The sequence below is a fragment of the Danio aesculapii genome, chromosome 16 (assembly GCF_903798145.1).
Source record: "Danio aesculapii chromosome 16, fDanAes4.1, whole genome shotgun sequence".
NCBI lineage: Eukaryota > Metazoa > Chordata > Actinopteri > Cypriniformes > Danionidae > Danio > Danio aesculapii.
Genome location: NC_079450.1, coordinates 49,326,519 through 49,346,640, shown reverse-complemented (window position 1 = coordinate 49,346,640; position 20,122 = coordinate 49,326,519). Strand labels below are relative to the sequence as shown.

Sequence of the window (20,122 nt, the reverse complement as noted above, 5' to 3'; positions counted from 1 at the left end):
CCACTGCAGTTATTCTTTTGTTTAAAAACTTCTAAAATAAATGCTGCGTAAATAGCAAATAATGTGTAACAAAGAAATAGTGACACATGGCTGAAATATAGTCAAGATGCTTTTTCTGCTATCGTTTGTCATTCAATGATGTCATACTAAGACAAAATATGAAACCAACAATTTTTGGCTGCTTGGTTTCAATAGAAGCTGTTTAGGAGTGATTGAACAATAGTGCAGAAATCATTTTCCTTCAGTGTAGTCCCTGATTATGAGGCGTCGCCACAGCATAATGATCTGCCATCTGTTCTAGCACGTTTTACGCAGCGGGTGCCCTTCCAGCCGCAACCCATTACTGGGAAACACCCATACACACTCAATCACAAACACTCATACATTGCGGACGATTTAGTTTATTCAATTCACATATAGCGCATGTTTTACACAGCGGATGCCCCTCCAGGTGCAACCCAGTACTGGCAAACATCCATACATACTTATTCACACACACTCATATACTACGGCCAATTTAATTTTATTGGATTCACCTGTACCGCATGTCTTTGGACTGTGGGGAAAACTGGAGTACCAAGAGGAAACCTACTCGAACACAGGGAGAACATGCAAACTCCACGCAGAAATGCCAACTGACCCAGCCAGGACTCGAACCAGCGACCTTTTTGCTCAGCGGATGCCCTTCCAGCTGCAACCCATTACTAGGAAACACCCATACTCACTCAATCACACTCACAGTCATACACTGCGACCGATTTAGTTTATTCAATTCACATATAGCGCATGTTTTACACAGCGGATGCCCTTCCAGCTGCAACTCAGTACTGGGAAACATCCATAAATACTCATTCACACACACTCAAATACTACGAGTGTAAACTGGAGTACCCAGAGGAAACCTACGCGAACACTGGGAGAACATGCAAACTCCATGCAGAAATGTCAACTGACCCAGCCAGGACTCGAACCAGCGACCTTTTTGCTGTGAGGCGGCAGTGCTAACAATTGAGCCACCGTGCTGACCAGAAATAGTTACATTACTGTGATAAACAAAACACCAGTCACGCTTTATAGTAAGTTTTCATTAGTTAATGTGTCCAACATGAATTAAAAATAATATAAATGATAAAATTATACTTTTATAGCATTTATTAATTATTGTTCAGCATAAAAGTCAGTATTAAAATCCAAAGTTGTGCTTGTTAACATTAGTTTATGCACTGTGAGTTAAGAAAAACTAACTAAGGCTTTATTTTCAGTAACTAACAATAACATGTAAATGTGCTAACATTAATAGAATCTTCTTCTAATTTGGTTTCAAAATTTCTTTTTCTTCACAGCAAATTTAAAAGCAGCGATTTAAACAATCAGGTTCTTCCTGAGAATAATAGAAACGATCTGCTTTCTTACCAAACCAACTTTCTTTTTTCTATGCATCTGTTTACGTCTTCTGTGTTTTTAGGGAGCTGAAGGGTTTGGTGGTGACTCTGAGCTCTGATGGGCATCTCCAATGCTCTTACATGGGCACTGACCCCTCCTTCTTCACTGCACCCAAAGTGGACGCCCGAGAGGTCAACTACGATGAGATCGACACGGAGATGAAAATGCTGCAAAGGGTTATTCGCGAGGCTACCAAAACACAAGGTATGATGCGCACAATCTTAAATAAATGCACACAGATTTTGCACAGTCTAACTAAAGTCTGGCTTACACTGTGCAATTTTTAGTAATATTAAGCAGTTGTAGCTTGTCAGACAGCACGAAGATGATTCCCATGCCACACTGTAAGATCTCAGCTGTCATAATGTCAGACTGAAGGACAGTCAAGATGCGCCTAACACTGAAACGGAAGAAACCTCACCAGGAGTTTGACATCATCTATTAATAATAATTGACACTTTAATGAATGTGTGGCAGCGTACAGTGCTCACATGGGGCAAGTTGTTCAAGGATGTGAATACCATGTAATATATATCGTAATTACTCACTAACCACTTTATTAGGTACACCAGTTTAGCTTCTCATTGATATGAACATTTAAGCAGCCAATCACATGGCAAAGACAGACAAGATGATCTACTAAAGTTCAAATTGAGCATCAGAATGGCAAAAACCAAGGATCTACTGGGATTTTCCTGACTGACTTTCCTGAGAGTGGTCCCAAAAATAGTAATACATTCATGTAGCAAACAGCAAACCAAGGCGACAGTTCACACAGACTCACCAAAATAGGACAATAAATGGAAAAATTAAATATTTGCCATTCTGTCAATTTTTGCTGAAGCATTTAAATGGTAGGGTTAGAATCTAGGGTAAACAGCATAAATGCAGATCTCAATTCAATCAAGCACTTCTGGGATGTGATGAAATGTGAGATTTGCATCATGGATGTGCGTATGTCACATCTGTAGAAGTCTGTATTATAATAGATGGCGGTTGCTTTATTTGTCGAAGAAACAGACCGAAATCAGATCATGCTTTCTTTCATAATGTCTATGGGCAGTACGTCAAATGTATGGACACACACACTCAAACAGCAGTAGGGCAGAGGTGCGCCAGTCACTGAATACAACATATAGGGGTTTTCAACTATCCGCTATATTCTGTCTTTATTTTATGCACTGTGTTTGTGTAAGTTATCTGTAAGCTCATGGCGGCATTCTGTATTTAGCTTATCGCTTGTACGGAGGCTCTGAACTGACAAAACACCTCTCAAAGTGCTTTTTCGGATGCGAAAAGCAGAAGAAAATCAAACCCGGTTCAGATTTTTTATGATGGATGAAAGTTTCGAAGGCAGTGTGTCAATATGATTGACACAACATGTGAGGTCAAATTTATTTTTTAACGTGCGAAGATTATGGCGAAACTTTCGGATTTAGTGTGCAATAATCTTAATGCTATCATGTTAGTATAGTTCAAAATCTCTAAAGAAATTTTCCAGTTCTAGGTTGAATCTATGCCATGAGGAATTAAAGAGACAGTTCCCCCAAAATTGAAATTTTGGTCATCATTACTCGCTCTTCTCTTGCCACAAACCTGTTTGAATTTCTTATCTTCTGTTGAACACAAATTATTAAGTTATTTTGAAAGTTGTTAGAAACTTGTAGCCATTGACTTCCATGTTATTTGGTTTTCGTACCATGGAAGTCAACAGCTACAGTTTCTACAACGTTTTTCAGAATATCTTATTTAGTATTGAACAGAAGAAAGAAACTCATAAAGGTATGGAACCACTTAAGGATAAGTAACCTAATAAATACCTAATAAAGTGAATGTAAGTATTAGTCTCTACACATTTAAGACTTTTTTTTTTTTTAAATAATTGACTTGTATTGCAGTCAATTATTTAATATAATATTAAAATCAAGTACCATCTGTATCGGAGAGTTACTTGCATGATTATTTTTATATGTGTTTGTGTGTGGCCCTTTTCAGACATTCTCCCGAGGGCAGAGACCGAAGAAGAGCTCACACTGACCGCCGTAGTCTCATCTAGCCTGGACGAAGTCTCGGTACGAATGCTAACACACACATTCATTTCATCTATTTGGGAACATACCATATAATTCGGTCTTCTTTATATAAGCTAATTATAACTGCTGCCGCCTACAGAAAACCCTATTTTACCACTAATTTAAATTTCATTATTTGTGAATCATTTTTAAACCACATTCACACAGGTTTAGCTTGCTCAAAGAGGCCACCACTTAGACTTGTAATGTATTAGTTTTACGTAATGCTGTCCAAAAAAGAAAACTTTGTTACAGAATATGTATTTGCTTTCTATATAAATTATTTTTCCATAGGAAAAAGAGGTTTTATTTAGCTCAGTCAATCACAGCCTTTTAAAATGGAAATATTGATGATTCAGATAATAACAAGCAGATCTATCGCCAACGACAAATGCTTTTTTTTTGTTTCATCATTAAGACATGGATCAGCATGTTTTACTATCTATGTGTACCTGGGCTACCTTGCCAAATGGCTTAACACCAATGAACTAGACTATGTGTGCTTTGGCTACATTGCTGACTATCTTAACACTAATGTGCTAGACTATGTGTGCCTGGGCTACACTGCCAACTGGTTTAACACCAATGAACGAAACTATGTGTGTTTTGGGTACATTGCTGACTATCTTAACACTAATGTGCTAGACTATGTGTGCCTGGGCTTCACTGCCAACTGGTTTAACACCAATAAACTAGACTATGTGTGCTTTGGCCTCATTGCTGACTAGCTTAACACTAATGAACTAGACTATGTGTGCCTGGGCTACACTACCAACGGCCTTAACCCTATAATCTACTAGACAATAGCCCCTTTTAGACAGTGATACCAGTAAATATTCAGAAAATTTCCGGAACGACTTTACCGGTAAATTAAAAACAACAACATCCATTCCAAAATACCGGTAAATTCTGACATCATTAAGCAGAAATGACCTCGAAACGGCAGGGCTTGTATTTGTAAACATTTGACTACATTACAAACTTTGTGGATGGATCAGTGTCGTGAACAACTTTGATGAAAGCATAAAGAAAAACATTCGCATGTCGAGATGTTCATAATATATGTGTTTGCTGGCGCTCACCAGCTGCTTTACGTGCCTACGCGTCGGAGCTTGAAGGTAAACAAACAACGGCTTATCATAAGCATTTTATCGATAATTATTTACACAATTGGCATTAAGAAGGAATATAGAAATGTTATCTAACATCTAGCAGCTAAATGTGTCTGGAAAAACATTCACAGGCTTTTATTCTCACAAACCACGCGAACTTGAGTGTTCTGATTGGCTAAAGTAGACGTCTCACGTCAGCACGTTCTAGACGTGAACGCGCTCTTTCCGGCAATCTTCCTTCTGCGTTCACACAGCGCAGCATTCCGGCAAATTACCGGTATTGTTACAACTTCTCTTTCCGGAAAATAGCCGGAACGAATTTACCGGTATTTTCAAAAAGGGCCTGTTCACACATACAGACCTTTCCCGAAAATTGCCGGTAATTTTCCGGAAAGGTCTGTATGTGTGAAAGGGGCTAATGTGTGCCTAGGCTACTTTGCAGACACGTAACACTAATGTGCTAGACTATGTGTGCCTGGGCTACACTGCCAACTGGCTTAACACTGTAGTGTACTAGACTATGTGTGCCTGGACTACCCTGCCAACTGGTTTAACACTAATGAACTAGACTCTGTGTGCTTTGGCTACATTGCTGACTATCTTAACACTAATGTGCTAGACTGTGTGTGCATGGGCTACACTGCCAACTGGCTTAACACTATAGTGTACTAGACTATGTGTGCCTGGGCTACACTGCCAACTGGCTTAACACTATAGTGTACTAGACTATGTGTGCCTGGGCTACCCTGCCAAACGGCTTAACACTAATGAACTAGACTATGTGTGCCTGGGCTACACTACCAACTAGCTTAACACTATAGTGTACTAGACTATGTGTGCCTGGGCTACCTTGCCGAATGGCTTAACAATAATGTACTAGACTAAGTGTGCCTGGGCTACACTACCAGCTAGCTTAACACTATAGTGTACTAAACTATGTGTGCCTGGGCTACCTTGCCGAATGGCTTAACAATAATGTACTAGACTAAGTGTGCCTGGGCTACCTTGGGTTTGTTGTTTTTTGATGATAATATCTGTAAATGCCCTGCAGATTGTTAGCGCAAGCAACACTGAGGTGTTAAAATGTTGATGATCAAACTTTCAATCCCTTATTAGACAAGCAAATAAATAAATAAATAAATAAATAAATAAATAAATAAATAAAAATAACTTACCAATGCTGATAATTGAAAAATGCCAAATTTCATCATGTATTGGCAGAAATATCTGTCTTGGTCATTTGTTGTTCCTTCATTAGTATTGCCTGATTGTTTTAAATGTTTGTATGTCATTTTTGTCTAAAAAAAGTAGCACCCCACATTACTCGTCCCATTAACAGGCCATTTACTGTACTCTTTCAGTGTGCTATTATACCTGAGATGAATGGGATGCCTGTGCCCTCTGTCACAGTCAAGGTGAGAGCAGTTCATTTAACTCTGGTGTCTGTTAAATATATGAGCTTTTTTGTCTAATAGAAGCTTGTAGTGCTTTATGATGCTGAGGTGATATGTCCTGAATATATGGTTTATTCTCAGGTTAAAATAAAGAGTCGTGCTGTTGTGCAGAACCCCAAAATGACAGTGTGTGTTCAGCCTCCTCTGGCAGTCACTCAGGACCAGTTTGTGTTGGACTCGATGGGTATGACTGGCTTTCTTTTTTTGGCATAGTATAATCCCTAACAACATGTTATAATCTACCAAAAAACATGTGGTTTCTATCATTTTTAACTCTTTGGAAATTCTAAACCCTAGGTTAAAATAATCATTAGCATTTTCCATGTTTAAATACATGGTTGGGTATTAATCTTGGTTATTCAGATTTTATTCAGTTAATTCTTGAAGAGTTGAGTATAATTAGTTACAAAGTGAGTAGCTACTGCAAGTAGCGTACAGTAAGTAAGTACTTACAGTATCCACTGAAAAAGTAATGTATTAGTTTGCATTTCTATTAATTATTAGGTAATTTCCTTGCCTTAAATGGATAGTTCAACCAAAAATGAAAATGGACTCATTATTTACTCATCCTTCACTTGTTCCAAACCTGTTTGAATTTCTTTCATCCGTTAAACACAAATAAGATATTTTGTAAAAAGCTGAAAACCAGTAAACATTGACTTCCATAACAGGAAAAAACAAATACTATGGAGGTCAATGGTTGCAGGTTTCAAGCTTTCTTCAAAAAATCTTCTTTTGTGTTCTACAGAACAAAAAGACTCAGATAGGCAAGTGAGTAAATGATTGGTGAACTATCCCTTTAAATACTGCAAATATATTCAACAGTTTGCTATAAATCAATTTAGCGAAGCCAAAGAGCATAGAATCACCAAGAGGCGACACTCTACTGCGATTTGGGAAACAGCCACTAGGTGACATGGCGGTCATTTTGGAATGAAAATTCCAACAGAACCACAGCATATTATAAGTCTGTAAAATAAACTATTAAAAGTGCTGCTGATTGTGATAGTAAGTGTTGTAATTGCCGTCTTTCAGGTTGTTTATCAGCTTTAATGTGCTTTTTAAATAAATAAATAAAAAACAAAGCAGCTGCTTGCCAGCGCGACAGCAATAAGATCCAATGCACAGCCGATCGCTTTCACTCCAAAATGGCGGAATCCGGGGCTGTTGCTGGGCGCTGTTCTTGCAATGGAACGTTCTATTGAGTGTCGCCTCTTGGTCATTCTAAGCTCTTTGGTGAAGCAGAGCAGTTGTATATAGTATTATTAAAATATCTAAATATTTTGTATAATAATTCAGCTTTTAACCTAACGAAGCTAAAATTTATCAAGACAATTGCACATACCTAAACAACGATATGAGTAAAAAATGAGGTCATGACAATATATGGTATAAATTCAGAGAAGTACAGTAATTTTTGTTAATGGTAGCACCACTTTTTTGGGCGCCTCTAGTATTTTTTTCAGCCATTGCAAGTTGAAAATCTCCATCGGTGTCACTTTTGAGCTAGCTGTCCAATCACAGTAGAGGAGGGGCGGGACAATACCATAACTGTCAAAAAGTATTTTGCTAAAGATTTTCAACTTGTAACGGTACAGCGGGGATACTGTGTATCCTTGCAACCAATTAAAAAAAATATTGAGTGTTCTTAGAACATCGCTGGCATTTTGCATCGCAAAAACACTTCGGTGGACATGCTATTCTGCTATAAGGCTATTCTGATATTTAGTCACACAATTGCACATGGTTAAGGAATGATAAAGAAAGAACTGAGGAAGAAGTTAGTTACTGACAATGGTATGGTATTTCAAGAGTTCACACTTAGATATTGCTTGATGCTATTAGCAGGTTTGGCATGCTGTCCTGGGAGAGAGCCCTGAGCTCGGAGATAATTGAGCCCAGGGCTCCCGCCTGGTCAATAGAACATGTAAGGGGAGTACGAGATCAGGTGGTTCTCGAGAGCTCCTCGTGGTAAAGGAGGAGAAGGGGTGGATGGGGGGTTTCTTCGGAAATGAAGATAAGGGAGTGATTTTTACTAGGCTACTTATAGTGAGTGTGGATTAATCTGATTGGCTAGCTAATGATTGTAGATGAGAGACCAGCTGCAGTCAATCATATCACGTGCTCCTCTCGAAATTATTTTGTGAAACTTCACTTATGAAATAGAGTGTCATCGCATTGAAACGCTTCTTGTTTTTATATATAGTGTTTAAAGATCTTTAAAAGCTGCACTTTTACTCCTTTTAACACCAAAATGACTAAGCACAGGGTGTCTGTGGGGTCTTAAAATATCTTAAATTTCAAAAACTAAATTTGAGGCCTTAAAAAGTCTCAAATCCACTGAAATATTCGTTGTAAAAATGTAGGGTTCAATGCAATTCCTTTATGTTGTCCCAACACAAACTGATTAATTTAACGTAATTGTTTTTACAAATGTAAGTACAGTAGGTGAGAGTTCAAAGTGGCTATTACCGCCGTGGCTTATACCGCCGCCGTTTGAAATAATTGCTGCTCTGTTTTTAGTGTAAGACCGCAGTTTGTGAAAAAGCCGCCAGGGGGCGCAAAGGGACGGGATGCGAACGGAAAGAAATAGCCTTTACAGCAGCTTTAAATATGCTACTGTGCTTGTAAATGATATTAAACAATAGGTCAAAGTATTATAAGTCCTTAATTAATCATTTAAAATTTGTTAACACACTTTATTGTAAACTTTTTAAGTGCAAAGAGGACTCGTTTTGGAATTGAAGAAATAAAAGACAACTAACATGAAAGCACAAACATTCAGTACAATAAGTAGTCTTAAATAAATAAATAAAGCAGTCTTTTAGCCTGCTTTTAGTGTTTGCCGTTTTGATAGGACTAAGACAAGACTTTTTCATTTATGTTTTTATTTACATTTTCGTTGTTGATTATATTTTACTATCTTATTTTATGTCTGAATTATTGTACATAATAATAAACGAATAATGAAAATATGCCTAAATAAATAATTTATTTAAAGATATTGCGGCGAAACACTGAGAAACGGTCAGGGGGCATGGTCTAAGAGCTTAAGTTGAATGCTGCTTCATCAAAAGCAAAAAAATAAATTGACCTACCTTAAGCAGATCACTAAAAGTATAATAAAAATATTTTTTGCTCTCTCTCTCTCTCTCTCTCTCTCTCTCTCTCTCTCTCTCCTCTCTCTCTCTCTCTCTCTCTCTATATATATATATATATATATATTATATATATATATATATATATTATGTATTTATTTTATTATATATAATTATAAATATATTCTTAATAAACTTCCCAGCCACAAATATAAAAAAACACAACTTGTATTAAAACTGGGCGAGGATTAGAAAGAATAAGATGCTTGTTATATAATTTAAAATGTTATTCCTCTTGTCCAATTTCTTTATGCACATTTTTTCACTCGCTACTCTGCCAGGAACTTCGCCGCTAAAGAGCACCTTCAAAAATCTCAATCTCATGGCTCATTCTTCACGAATATAGAATTAAAATAATGGCGCGTTTCATTGTGCATCCCGCGGGTGCAACCAACAAGAGTTGTGCATTTTAGTTTAACTTTTTGAGCTATAAAGCAGTTCGGTGTTAGTATTTATTTAAATATATCAAGCCGAAACTAAACAGCGCATTCTCTCCGCCTCCTCGTTCATAACCTGCAGGACCGGGACAACTGCTGAAGCAGGCAATAGAGAAACTCCGTCATTCATCATAATCTTAGCTGATGTTTCGGAGTCGAAAGAATATATTAAAGAGAAATGTTCTTTTAACAGTCACTATATATTTAATCTTTTTCTTTCTTTTTTTCCTGTCATTTCTCTTCAGCAAATTATATTTTTTAAAGCTGCTTGATTCTTTTAAAACCGAAAGCAGAGCCCGTCAATTGGTGTTTTTCCATATACGTTTATCCTACGATAATTTATCCTCTGATCCTTTTGCATAAAGGTTTTAATAAAAAAAAAAAGGTCACTTAATTAATTTCGATGTGCTAAAATATTTGTTAAACGAATGTTATTTAAAAAAAGCATATGCACATATTACAATTGTAAAATAGTCTAAAATGCATGGTCTAATCAGAAATAAAGGAAATTAGTTATATTTAATGCATAAAATAGGCTAGCCTTTCTATAAATTGAGTTTAATTGATTTGAAACTTTTAATTGCATTTTAACGTCCTGTATAAATAATAAAAGTTGCATCAGATTGACGAAAAAACGAATATTAATGCCTGCAAACAGGGCCACGGTTACTTTTTTTTCACTGACTGGCAAACGCGTCAGAAAAAAAACTGCTGAATCTCTGCGAATATTTGGTTAACTTATAAAACAAATGTCTGGTTTAGTGATGTTAGTAATGCATAGAAAAATGCAAAGCAGAATTCTCCTGAGCTCATTAAACCACTGATGAAAGCGACGGAATCACTGGCCCACCACGTTCTTACGAACATATTTTATTTATTAAAGGTATTATTTCATTGACCTGAACATAACCAGTTATAATATAATTACTAACCCATCGTCATCGTCCTCACCGGTGTGACATTGCGCCACGACATGGATTTTCTAATACCGTCAATACCGTAATAAATCAATTTTGCGCGGCTTGAACGGCTGCATTTACATCAATAATAGCTAATTCTAAATAATAAGGCATTCAATTTTCTTCAAACGATCAGTTGTGGTCTGAATACATGTCCTTATACTACAGGGCTCGAAATTGCAACCATTTTGGTCGCATGAGCGCCCGAAATTTAATATATGCGCCCTCATAATATATTTGGGAGCATTTGTGTGTCTGAATATAATGAATATAATAAACAGGGAGCTTTTGTTACTGCAGGAAGTGCAAACAGCTGAAGAGTGAAAAGTGCACAGGTTTGCAAACCTCACTTAAAGTTTTAATAATAATAATGGCGCAGATGGCAGCGATCATGACATGAGGTAAATGTTGATCCACCAGCTGAGATCAATCGAGTGTTTTCGGAGAAGGTGCCCGAATCTCGATGCGTTGCATTCACCGCGTGTTCAGCGCAAATGTCCGCTAAATATAAATCTAACACTGTACACATCATCGCCAAAGAAACTCACCTTTACTAAGTTTACACTGAAACTACGGCTCATAACAAAGAGCGGAATTGCGCCGGTGGTCATCATGAGAATCCTGCTCTGTCTGCTTATAAATTGGTGCGGCTGACTCGCCTGCTTTATTCCACCAACACAGAGAAATGAAGATCAGCTCATAACGAGACTGAGCATTTACAATGACCCAAACCAAAACTTTTAAAGAGTAATAGAATTGAGACTTTCTTTTGTCCGTTCTTCCTTGAGATGTATATTATTTTGCTATTGAAAGTAATACCATGATATTATGCCGTCACCGTTCAAAAGATGAAAAATACCGTGATATTAATTTTAGGTCATATCGCCCACCCCTAACAGGTAGCCTAGTTCAGTTCAGAAGTTGTTGTGCATAGAAACATTCATTTTCATAAGGCCCCATATTTAATGCGGTTTCGTTTTTAAACGCATAGGTTTTGTTACGCCATCCGTCCTATAGGAGTTTTGGATTTTGTGTATTCATGTTTGTGAAAAACACTTAAGAGTGGAGACCCCTTCCCCCTTCTCATAACCAAAAGCTTGTCTGTCAGGTGTTAATGGGCATCAGTGAGGCCGAAATCATGTCGCGTTTTCACTGTCGGGCTAGCTGCATGCAAACCCTGCCCCCAGAACATCCCCGGAATTAGATGTTGCATATTATTCTGTGATCTTAAGGAAAGTGTTAAGTAGACTATTTAAGTGTCTTAAATATGATGTATAGATTATTATGCGTTTTTGAAACATCAAGGGGGACGCAGCAAAGTCACTTATAAATTAAAATTGTATTATTTTATGCAATTTTATTATTTTATGCAACAGCCTTACATTTAAAACGGAAACTTAACGGCGATTAAAATCAAAAAGAACTCAGCCTATAAGGCTAGATGTTTTCTTTCCCTTATTTATTAAATTATTTGTTCATGTGTTTGGCGCATGTAACTCGTGTGCCATCGGAAAACTAGTGTAATGACGGCAAGCCATCTTTCCCAGACTCGGGGCAAAGTCCGCCTCTCCTTTCACTCCGTCCCGAAGCCCCAGCTGGCCCTCCTGGCATCCTCTGCGTAAAACATATGCTTGATAAGTTGACGGTTCATTCCGCTGTGGCAATTACAGACTAATAAATGGACTAAGCCAAAAAGAAAATGAATGACGAATGAATAAATGAATAAATAAATAATAGTAATAAAATAAAAATAAGGTAATAATCTTTACACACAGATGCCGCGTAAGTGGCCTTTTTTAATTTAGAGATGGTACATTTGAATTGCCTCTGCCACTTCTTCCCCCACCTCAAACCTGAAAGTTGAAGAGAGAACTATAGCCTATTAACACCTTGATGCCTCAGCCTCAATAGCAACAGTTCACAGCCCATTTACGCCAAGACAGTGCAAGTTTAGCGGAAGAATGTCAAATCAAAATCACGCAGATGAAGCACGCCATAATGAAACTATTAAAATGGCATTGGCATAACTAAAATAAATGTTTATTTGCAGCAGCTTTTTTTCGCGCAACAGAAATGCGGCGTTGGGAAGCATTTAATAAATAAAAGCAGGGTTAATAGTGACGTGATTCAAATGATGGTTCTGCGACAGAGAAACTAAGGGTTTTGGGAAACACTCATCACTATATTCTTTCCCCCCCAAAACTATGCATAGTTCACCTGCAAGTTACTGTACGTCTTTGTTTGGGAAAGCACAGGTCCGCTGGTGCAGCGCGCCTCTTTCTCTGGGCCAAAGCGAGGTGATTTTAAAAATATTAAAGATATAGATTAATTAAATATTCAGCAAATGAGACATTTATTTAATATTTCACTATGCATTTCATCTGATAGGCTAATCTTTATAGCTTAATTAAACACATATTGTCAAAACCCACACATGTATGAAAATGAAAATGGCATTTATTTTATTATTAGACTCCGATTTGTTATTTGTTGCCTAGGCTATTTTCACATTTGAGGTGCTTTATTGGCATGACAAATAACTGTACATTCGTATTGCCAAAGCAGTGCAGCGTCACTGCGGACAAAGACAGTGCAAAAAGGGCAGTAGTGCAAACAATTATGGATATAACACAAAGAAAATAAAATAAAAAAATAGAATAATAAAAATAAAAATAGAATCAGGGTAAAGGTAATGATATAGCCTATTATCAAAAGTAAGTCCACAAATAAAGAGTTCGAGTATTTGTGTGTTGTAGACAGTGGAGCGGGTATTGCTGGTTGAACGCACAACTAACAGCGCTCTGTGCTGGACTTTACACCTGCTTTGATCTGGTGCAGGCATAAATGCGCTTGCGGTGGAGGCGCACTCTAAACTCACACTGGAGAAAACTGGACTAGTGGATATCACGAAGACACGCAGCTTAATTTATTTCATGTTTTGCTAACTAATTCTTTGAATAAAACTATTGAGCTATAAAGGGAAAAAACGCAGAAGAAATTTGCCATTATATTAATTTTAGCACAGCTGCCAGTCATTTTCACATTAGTTTTTCAGTTAGGGATTGATATTAAAGTAGCCTAGTAAAAATGTCTATACTATAATATTATAATTTGTTATATCCATTATTATTATTATTATTATTATTATTATTATTATTATTATTATTATTATTATTAAGCTATACAATTGACAAAACGCAGAACCCTTAAAGAAATTTGCTTTCATTTTGACATAGCTAAAGCACACGTTTAAAGTTATGTAAAAAAAACATCCCATTCTACAGCAGCAGTCAAGTTAGGACACTTAAAATGCCTTTTGCGTTTGAAGATGATCGACCTGCGAAGTTATGTTTACAGTGTTATAAAAGAAAAAGGTAGGCTATTTAGTGCGTGTGGATTTACCGTAGACAGGCTTTCTGTTTGGCTAATGCCTAAAAATGTAACTAAGTAGCACATTAATTTTAGCAAATATTTTTAAATGGCATTTAAAATTTAAATTCATTTTTTTTATTTAATTTAACATTTAAATATAATTTAATTTAAAACATTTATTTTTTCCTCGCTGATTTTGGTTGGGTAATAAAGCGTGGTGACTCAGATATGATCTAGTTTAGCTTGCATGTGTGGGCATATTTTGACGTCTTTACCTAAAACTTTAAACATTTATAATATTTAAAATAAAACGGAAAGAAATAAGGAGACTAACATAATTTAAACCACTTGTTTGGTGCTTAAACCATGATCTTTCTGCATTAATGTAAACGGTATCGTTGCCTTCATTAATAAAATCGGTAATAGCGAAACTGCATTATTATTATTATAAAAAGTAGGACTATATCGGTAATGAATGAATAAATAGCCTAAATAAAAGGAACAAGAAAGGACCAAATTCAGTCGTCAAGTGCAATGGGATTGCGCCCTTGCGCCCTCATTTATGATATCCTGCCGCCGGGCCTGCTATAGCGAAACTTTATTGTTTGAGAAGAAACAAAAACGGAAACTGTGCATGAAAACCTGGCTGGGAAGACGGCGATAACATGAATTTTCTGTTCTTCAACGAGAAAAAAAAAAATCGCAGACACGACACAATGACGGCGTTAATTATACAACGCAGTGTTTACGGTCATATTAACAACTAACATTAATATCAATAACTCCTCTGGCTTTAGACTTTACCTTTTAGAGCTTGTTCTTGTCGGCGCAATATAAGTTTATTGCATGTATAGCTCCGAATCAGATTATGAAGAATGATTAACAGCATGCTTTTCCTTTATTTCATCCTTTCCGTAAGGTGTTTTATTTATTTATTTATTTATTTATTTATTTATTTATTTATTTATTTATACTTTTTTAAATAATGATGACAATATTCACTGTCTAAGCATTCCTCGGTATACTACCAACAAATTACGCCCCTGTACCCAAGTAGCCTACCTAATTTAATTTACATTTCATGTAAAACAATAAGAAATCAAAAAAGACCAAGTATTATGCTAAATATCCGTACAAACGAACATGTTTGTTGTTTAACTTTCGTTGATAAAACAACACAATACAGCCTATAATAATGTAGGCTAGTTAAATAGAAATAACTTTAACTGCTTGAAACAGTAAACGTTACATTTTAGAAACTTCACAAATACTAATCAATAATAATATAAATAGTAACGAAGAACAAAAATATTAGCCTAGGCTTGTAACAACATAAGTCAGATGTTAAAAAAAAAAACTGCGTCTCTCCGCCTTTTGTTTTCTATTCATATTTTAAATTCTTTGCCAGAAAAACTAACATGTTGACTTTGTTCGGTTTAAGCGGAGACTTATTTGAGATTACAATGTTTCCAGCAGCACTGAGACGGTGTGCGTAGCGCATACAGATACTTTTTCGCAAACCGTGGCAAAGAGGGTATCCTGCTCCGCCGCCTGCATTTCTCGGAAACCAGCTCTACATCGCGGAGCGGCGCGTTCTCAACTACCAAATATGCTGCTCCATTTCTCATCAACGTCTACTATTTATCAGTTTCTCTTTTGTATTTGGCCATTTTTGAAAAGGCCTCTCTGCCATACCTGGCTGGACTAGCTGGGCATTTGCGTTCAGTAGATGACACCGGAGCTGGCTCCGCATGGGCTGGGTGACATGACCGCAGCTCTGGAGGTTCGACGTGTTTGTCCATTTAACACTTATTTTTCTGCCTTTTATGGTTGACAAAAAAAAGAAGCCCTGCACTCTTTTGTATGTCACTAGAAAACGACTGAATCAGCTGGTGTGCGCGAGTCGAGTTGCTGTCGATGTTATAATTGTAATTTTAATAATATTGTAATATTTAAGATCTATAAATACAACTCTGGATAACTTGAAACAGCGACCACAAGTACTCTCCTCCATCTTTAAAAGTTTGCAATACTCACATTGACAACCCAAACCCCGCTGTCACCTCAACAGAAGTGCTTTCATTTGACTGAACAATGAAACAGAAGTAACACGCTTTTCCGCTCGAGCACACAACACACAACGGCAAAACTTGAAGCGCGCTGAGCGAGCATAAGATCATGTTTATTACTAAGAAAACTAAATCAAAATTATATTTTAATTGAACACATCTGATCACATAAGGTACGCACAGAAAGTCTGTTTAGTGTTGTGGAAAGGCAGAGCTGAATATCTGTGGTTAAACTGCCACCCAGCGGTCAAAAGCTGCTGGCGCACCAAGTACCGCTGTCGCCGCGGTATGAATGGCGCCATAAGGAACACATTGAAGTAGTAACATCTGTAGATTGAACATAAAACAATTAAGTTGTCCCCACAAAATAAATTAAGAATTGTGTTGTTTCAACTCATTTTAAACAAGTAGTTTGACAATTCATTTTTTGAGGGTTGTCTAGTAGATCTTAAATCATCAGGTCTTCATTTTTCTTTGTTTATGTAATGGCCCGTTTTCACTGAGTGGTACGGTATGGTTCGGTTTGGTACGCTTTTATGGCCGTTTCCACTATCAAAAAGCGTACCGAACCGTGCCGTACCACTTTTTCGGCATCCTTTCGAAAGGGTACCAAACACAAGAAAGGGTACCAAAAGGCAGAGCCACACGCGTAGCTGAACGCTATTGGTTTACAGAGATACGTCATTCGCTTACGCAACAAGCCAGAATGAAAACAAAAAACCCGCCATGTTTGAAATACACAGCGAGAGATTATAGCGGAATTATAAATGCATATAATAACGAGCCATGGTCGATCTGGGCTCAAACAAACCTTGTCGTCGTCTTGATAAACAGCCACAAAGCCAAGAAAAAGAGCAAATTTACCCTGTGCCCCGTAGTTTTTTACGAGCCAGTCTGAGGCGCGAGCGATTTAGTTTTCTTGCCTGCGCTCGCGCGCGTCTAATGTTATATCTGAAATAACAAACTTCTTGAGCTGATGATAATAACGTATGCTTGATTATTGACGTGCTTTTGAAACCCGATCCTGTCAGACACTGACAAACGCGAGAGTGAAGCATGAAGAAACAAAGGAGAAGGCGAAATAAATGAGCACATTATTTTTCAGCAAACATGAACAAAATGCCATGTATAACTAACTTATTAACTTCAACTTTTGGACTATTATGAACCGGGAATGATGGAATTACTGTCTAACAGAGGCTACATGTGCAGCTGAAGATTACAGACACAGATGAGAGGTTTACACTGACTGTGGGCTATATTTTGTGTTGTTTTGATCCTAAATACGGACGAAATGTCTGCTATATGTAGTTCTTCTGTAGTTGATAACATATCGAAGACTGTAAGGGGCTGTATGTGTTTATATATGTTCATTTATTTAGTTATTTAATATAATTACAGACGTTACAGTAGGCTGTTTCGCACTGTCATTGATCTGCAGTTATAATCAACTCATGTTCATTGAAAAGTTAGTAATAAACATTTCTACACAAGTATTTATGTGTATGAAGCATCTGTTTTGTGAGAAGTGCTTTTCATATGATATGTAAGTGACCTGTACAGCTTTATTGTAGACATTTCCTCGAGCGAGAATGACATCGACTGAAACTTTCTGTCATACACCATGCCCACCAAAAGGGTACCCTTGTTAGTGGAAATGCAAGCCTGATAAAGGTGACCCGTACCAAACTGAACCGTACCGTACCGTACCAGTCAGTGGTAACGAGCCATAAAGCTACCCAATCAATCCAACACACATCCAATCACCAACAATACCATCTCAATAAGACTTTTAGCAAAACTATATTTATAACTAATATTATAACAGTCTGTTGTGCATACATTTAGTTTTTAAAAAGTTTTGTTGAAAAAACATGTATGTATACAACTAGGGTCTGTTTGTTTTGACATTATTTAAAATATGTGGCTAAGAAATAACTGATTAAAATAAGTTTTTTGATGGGCAAGTACGTTTTCTTTTTCTGCTGAGGCATTAAAAAAATCCTTAGCGCCAATAAGTCTGAAGTTTCATTCTTCATGGTCTTAGAAAGGTCTTAAAAAGTCTTAATTTTGACTTGGTAAAACCTGCAGAAACCCTGTAATCAGTGACTTTGAAATGTAGGAAATTGTAGGCTGTTCGCTAATTTTGATCTCCACCGTATGAAATGAAAAGTGTCATATAGTTTGATGGAAACTCTGACACAGATTTTCCAGTGAGTCTTGCATAGGTCATGCTGTGAACAGCTTGTGAATGCATTCAAGTTCAATTTGAGTTACAGCAACTCTTTACTGTAGCGTTTTTGTTTTTGCGGAGAAAACCAGTGTTTAGGTAATGTGAGAACTTTTTTTCCAAATTATTCCCACTTCTATTGCAGCTGCTCTTGGCATGCAAAATGAACATTTCCCAAACAAACATCACCCTGCAGATTTTACACCATCCTTTACCTGAGGCCTTTTGCAGGGTGAGTGTGATCGATTTGACTGATGGGTGATTTCTGTGAGTGTGGTCAAAAGTATACATGTCTGAAACATTCAATTTGATGCTGGCCAACCGGAAGCCAGTGTTACATCATCGTAACGTTCGAGAAATGCCAAACCATGACAGGCTCTTTACTTAGACGTTTCTACTGAAAGACCTCCGTCTCGGGTTTCACCAGACTTCCACATGTCATCCTGTCCAACAACACAACTGCTTGAGCCATTAGAGCTTGCTTGGCAATGTGTAATGTATACTCAGACATCACACACACTCTCACTCACATAGCTAAGGAGAATTTTCATTCTCTGCTGGCTGCTTTCTTATGGTTTGACCATTCAAACTGCATTACACACACTCAATTCATAGTTTGACAGAAAAAGGTAAGTATCAGATAGTTATCACTGCTGAAATATAAACAGTTAAACAGTGGCCATAAAAACAATCATGTCTACTAATTATATACGGACACAATTGTTGGTACCCTTCCACTGAAGCAAGAAAAACTACAGTGAAATAACTTGAAACGGACAAAATAGTGATTAATAAAATTTACTATCTGTGTGCCTGGGCTACCAAAATGACTATTAATCAAAAATGACTGAAATAAACTATTTGAAATCAGATATTGCTTTCGAATTGTCAACAGACAAACTAATAAAAATGACCTGGACAAAATTGTTGGTAATAATTTTCTAGTCCAAATATAAAATTTTCAAACCGAAAACAAGATTATTTGACTTCCGCCTTTGGCAGATTATTTTGCTTGTTTTAAGGAAAAAACTCACTTAATTTTGACTTCTGAAAGTGAAAACAAAACAATATTTTTATTTATTTAATAGTTTTACTTTATTTAATTGTTTTACTTAATTTAATAGTTTTACTTGATTTAATAGTTTTACTTGATTTAATTGTTTTACTTGATTTGATAGTTTTATTTGATTTAATTGTTTTACTTGATTCTTTTTTTCGATGTTTGGTCCAGAAATGAAAAAATAAAATAAATTCTTATGTTAGTAAAGCATTTTTTTGCAGTTTAATTATTCAGTTTTGTACCTGAATACTGAAAAAAGTCAAATAGAGCTATTAAAAAAAACAAAAAACTGGTGAAAATATTTGTATTATAATATACACTCACTAGCCATTTTATAAGGTACACCTGTCCAACTGCTTGTTAACGCATATTTCTTATCAGCCAATCACATGGCAGCAACTCAATGCATTTAGGCATGTAGACATGGTCAAGACGATCTGCTGCAGTTCAAATCGAGCATCAGAATAGGGAAGAAAAATGATTTAAGTGCCTTTAAACGGGCTGGTCTGAGTATTTCAGAAACTGCTGATCTACTGGGATTTTCACGCACAACCATGTCTTGGGTTTACAGAGAATGGTCTGAAAAAGTGAAAAAAATCCAGTGACTGGCAGTTCTGTGGGCGCAAATGATTTGTTGATGCCTGAGGTCAGAGAAGAATGGCCAGACTGGTTCCAGCGAATAAAAAGGCAACAGTAACTCAAATAACCACTCGTTACATCTGAGGTATTCAGAAGAGCATCTCTGAACACACAACA

The 20,122-nt window shown here is 36.8% G+C and overlaps 1 protein-coding gene across 1 annotated transcript in view; it reads left to right on the top strand.

Moving 5' to 3' along the window:
* The window catches only part of bbs9 (Bardet-Biedl syndrome 9), a 256,360-nt gene that overhangs the window by 44,748 nt on the left and 191,490 nt on the right, over positions 1-20,122 (top strand). The window contains exons 10-13 of the mRNA XM_056476114.1: positions 1,466-1,647; positions 3,439-3,515; positions 5,989-6,042; positions 6,163-6,265. Coding sequence (XP_056332089.1) covers positions 1,466-1,647; positions 3,439-3,515; positions 5,989-6,042; positions 6,163-6,265 — 416 coding nt within the window. The remainder of the gene's footprint in view (positions 1-1,465; positions 1,648-3,438; positions 3,516-5,988; positions 6,043-6,162; positions 6,266-20,122) is intronic.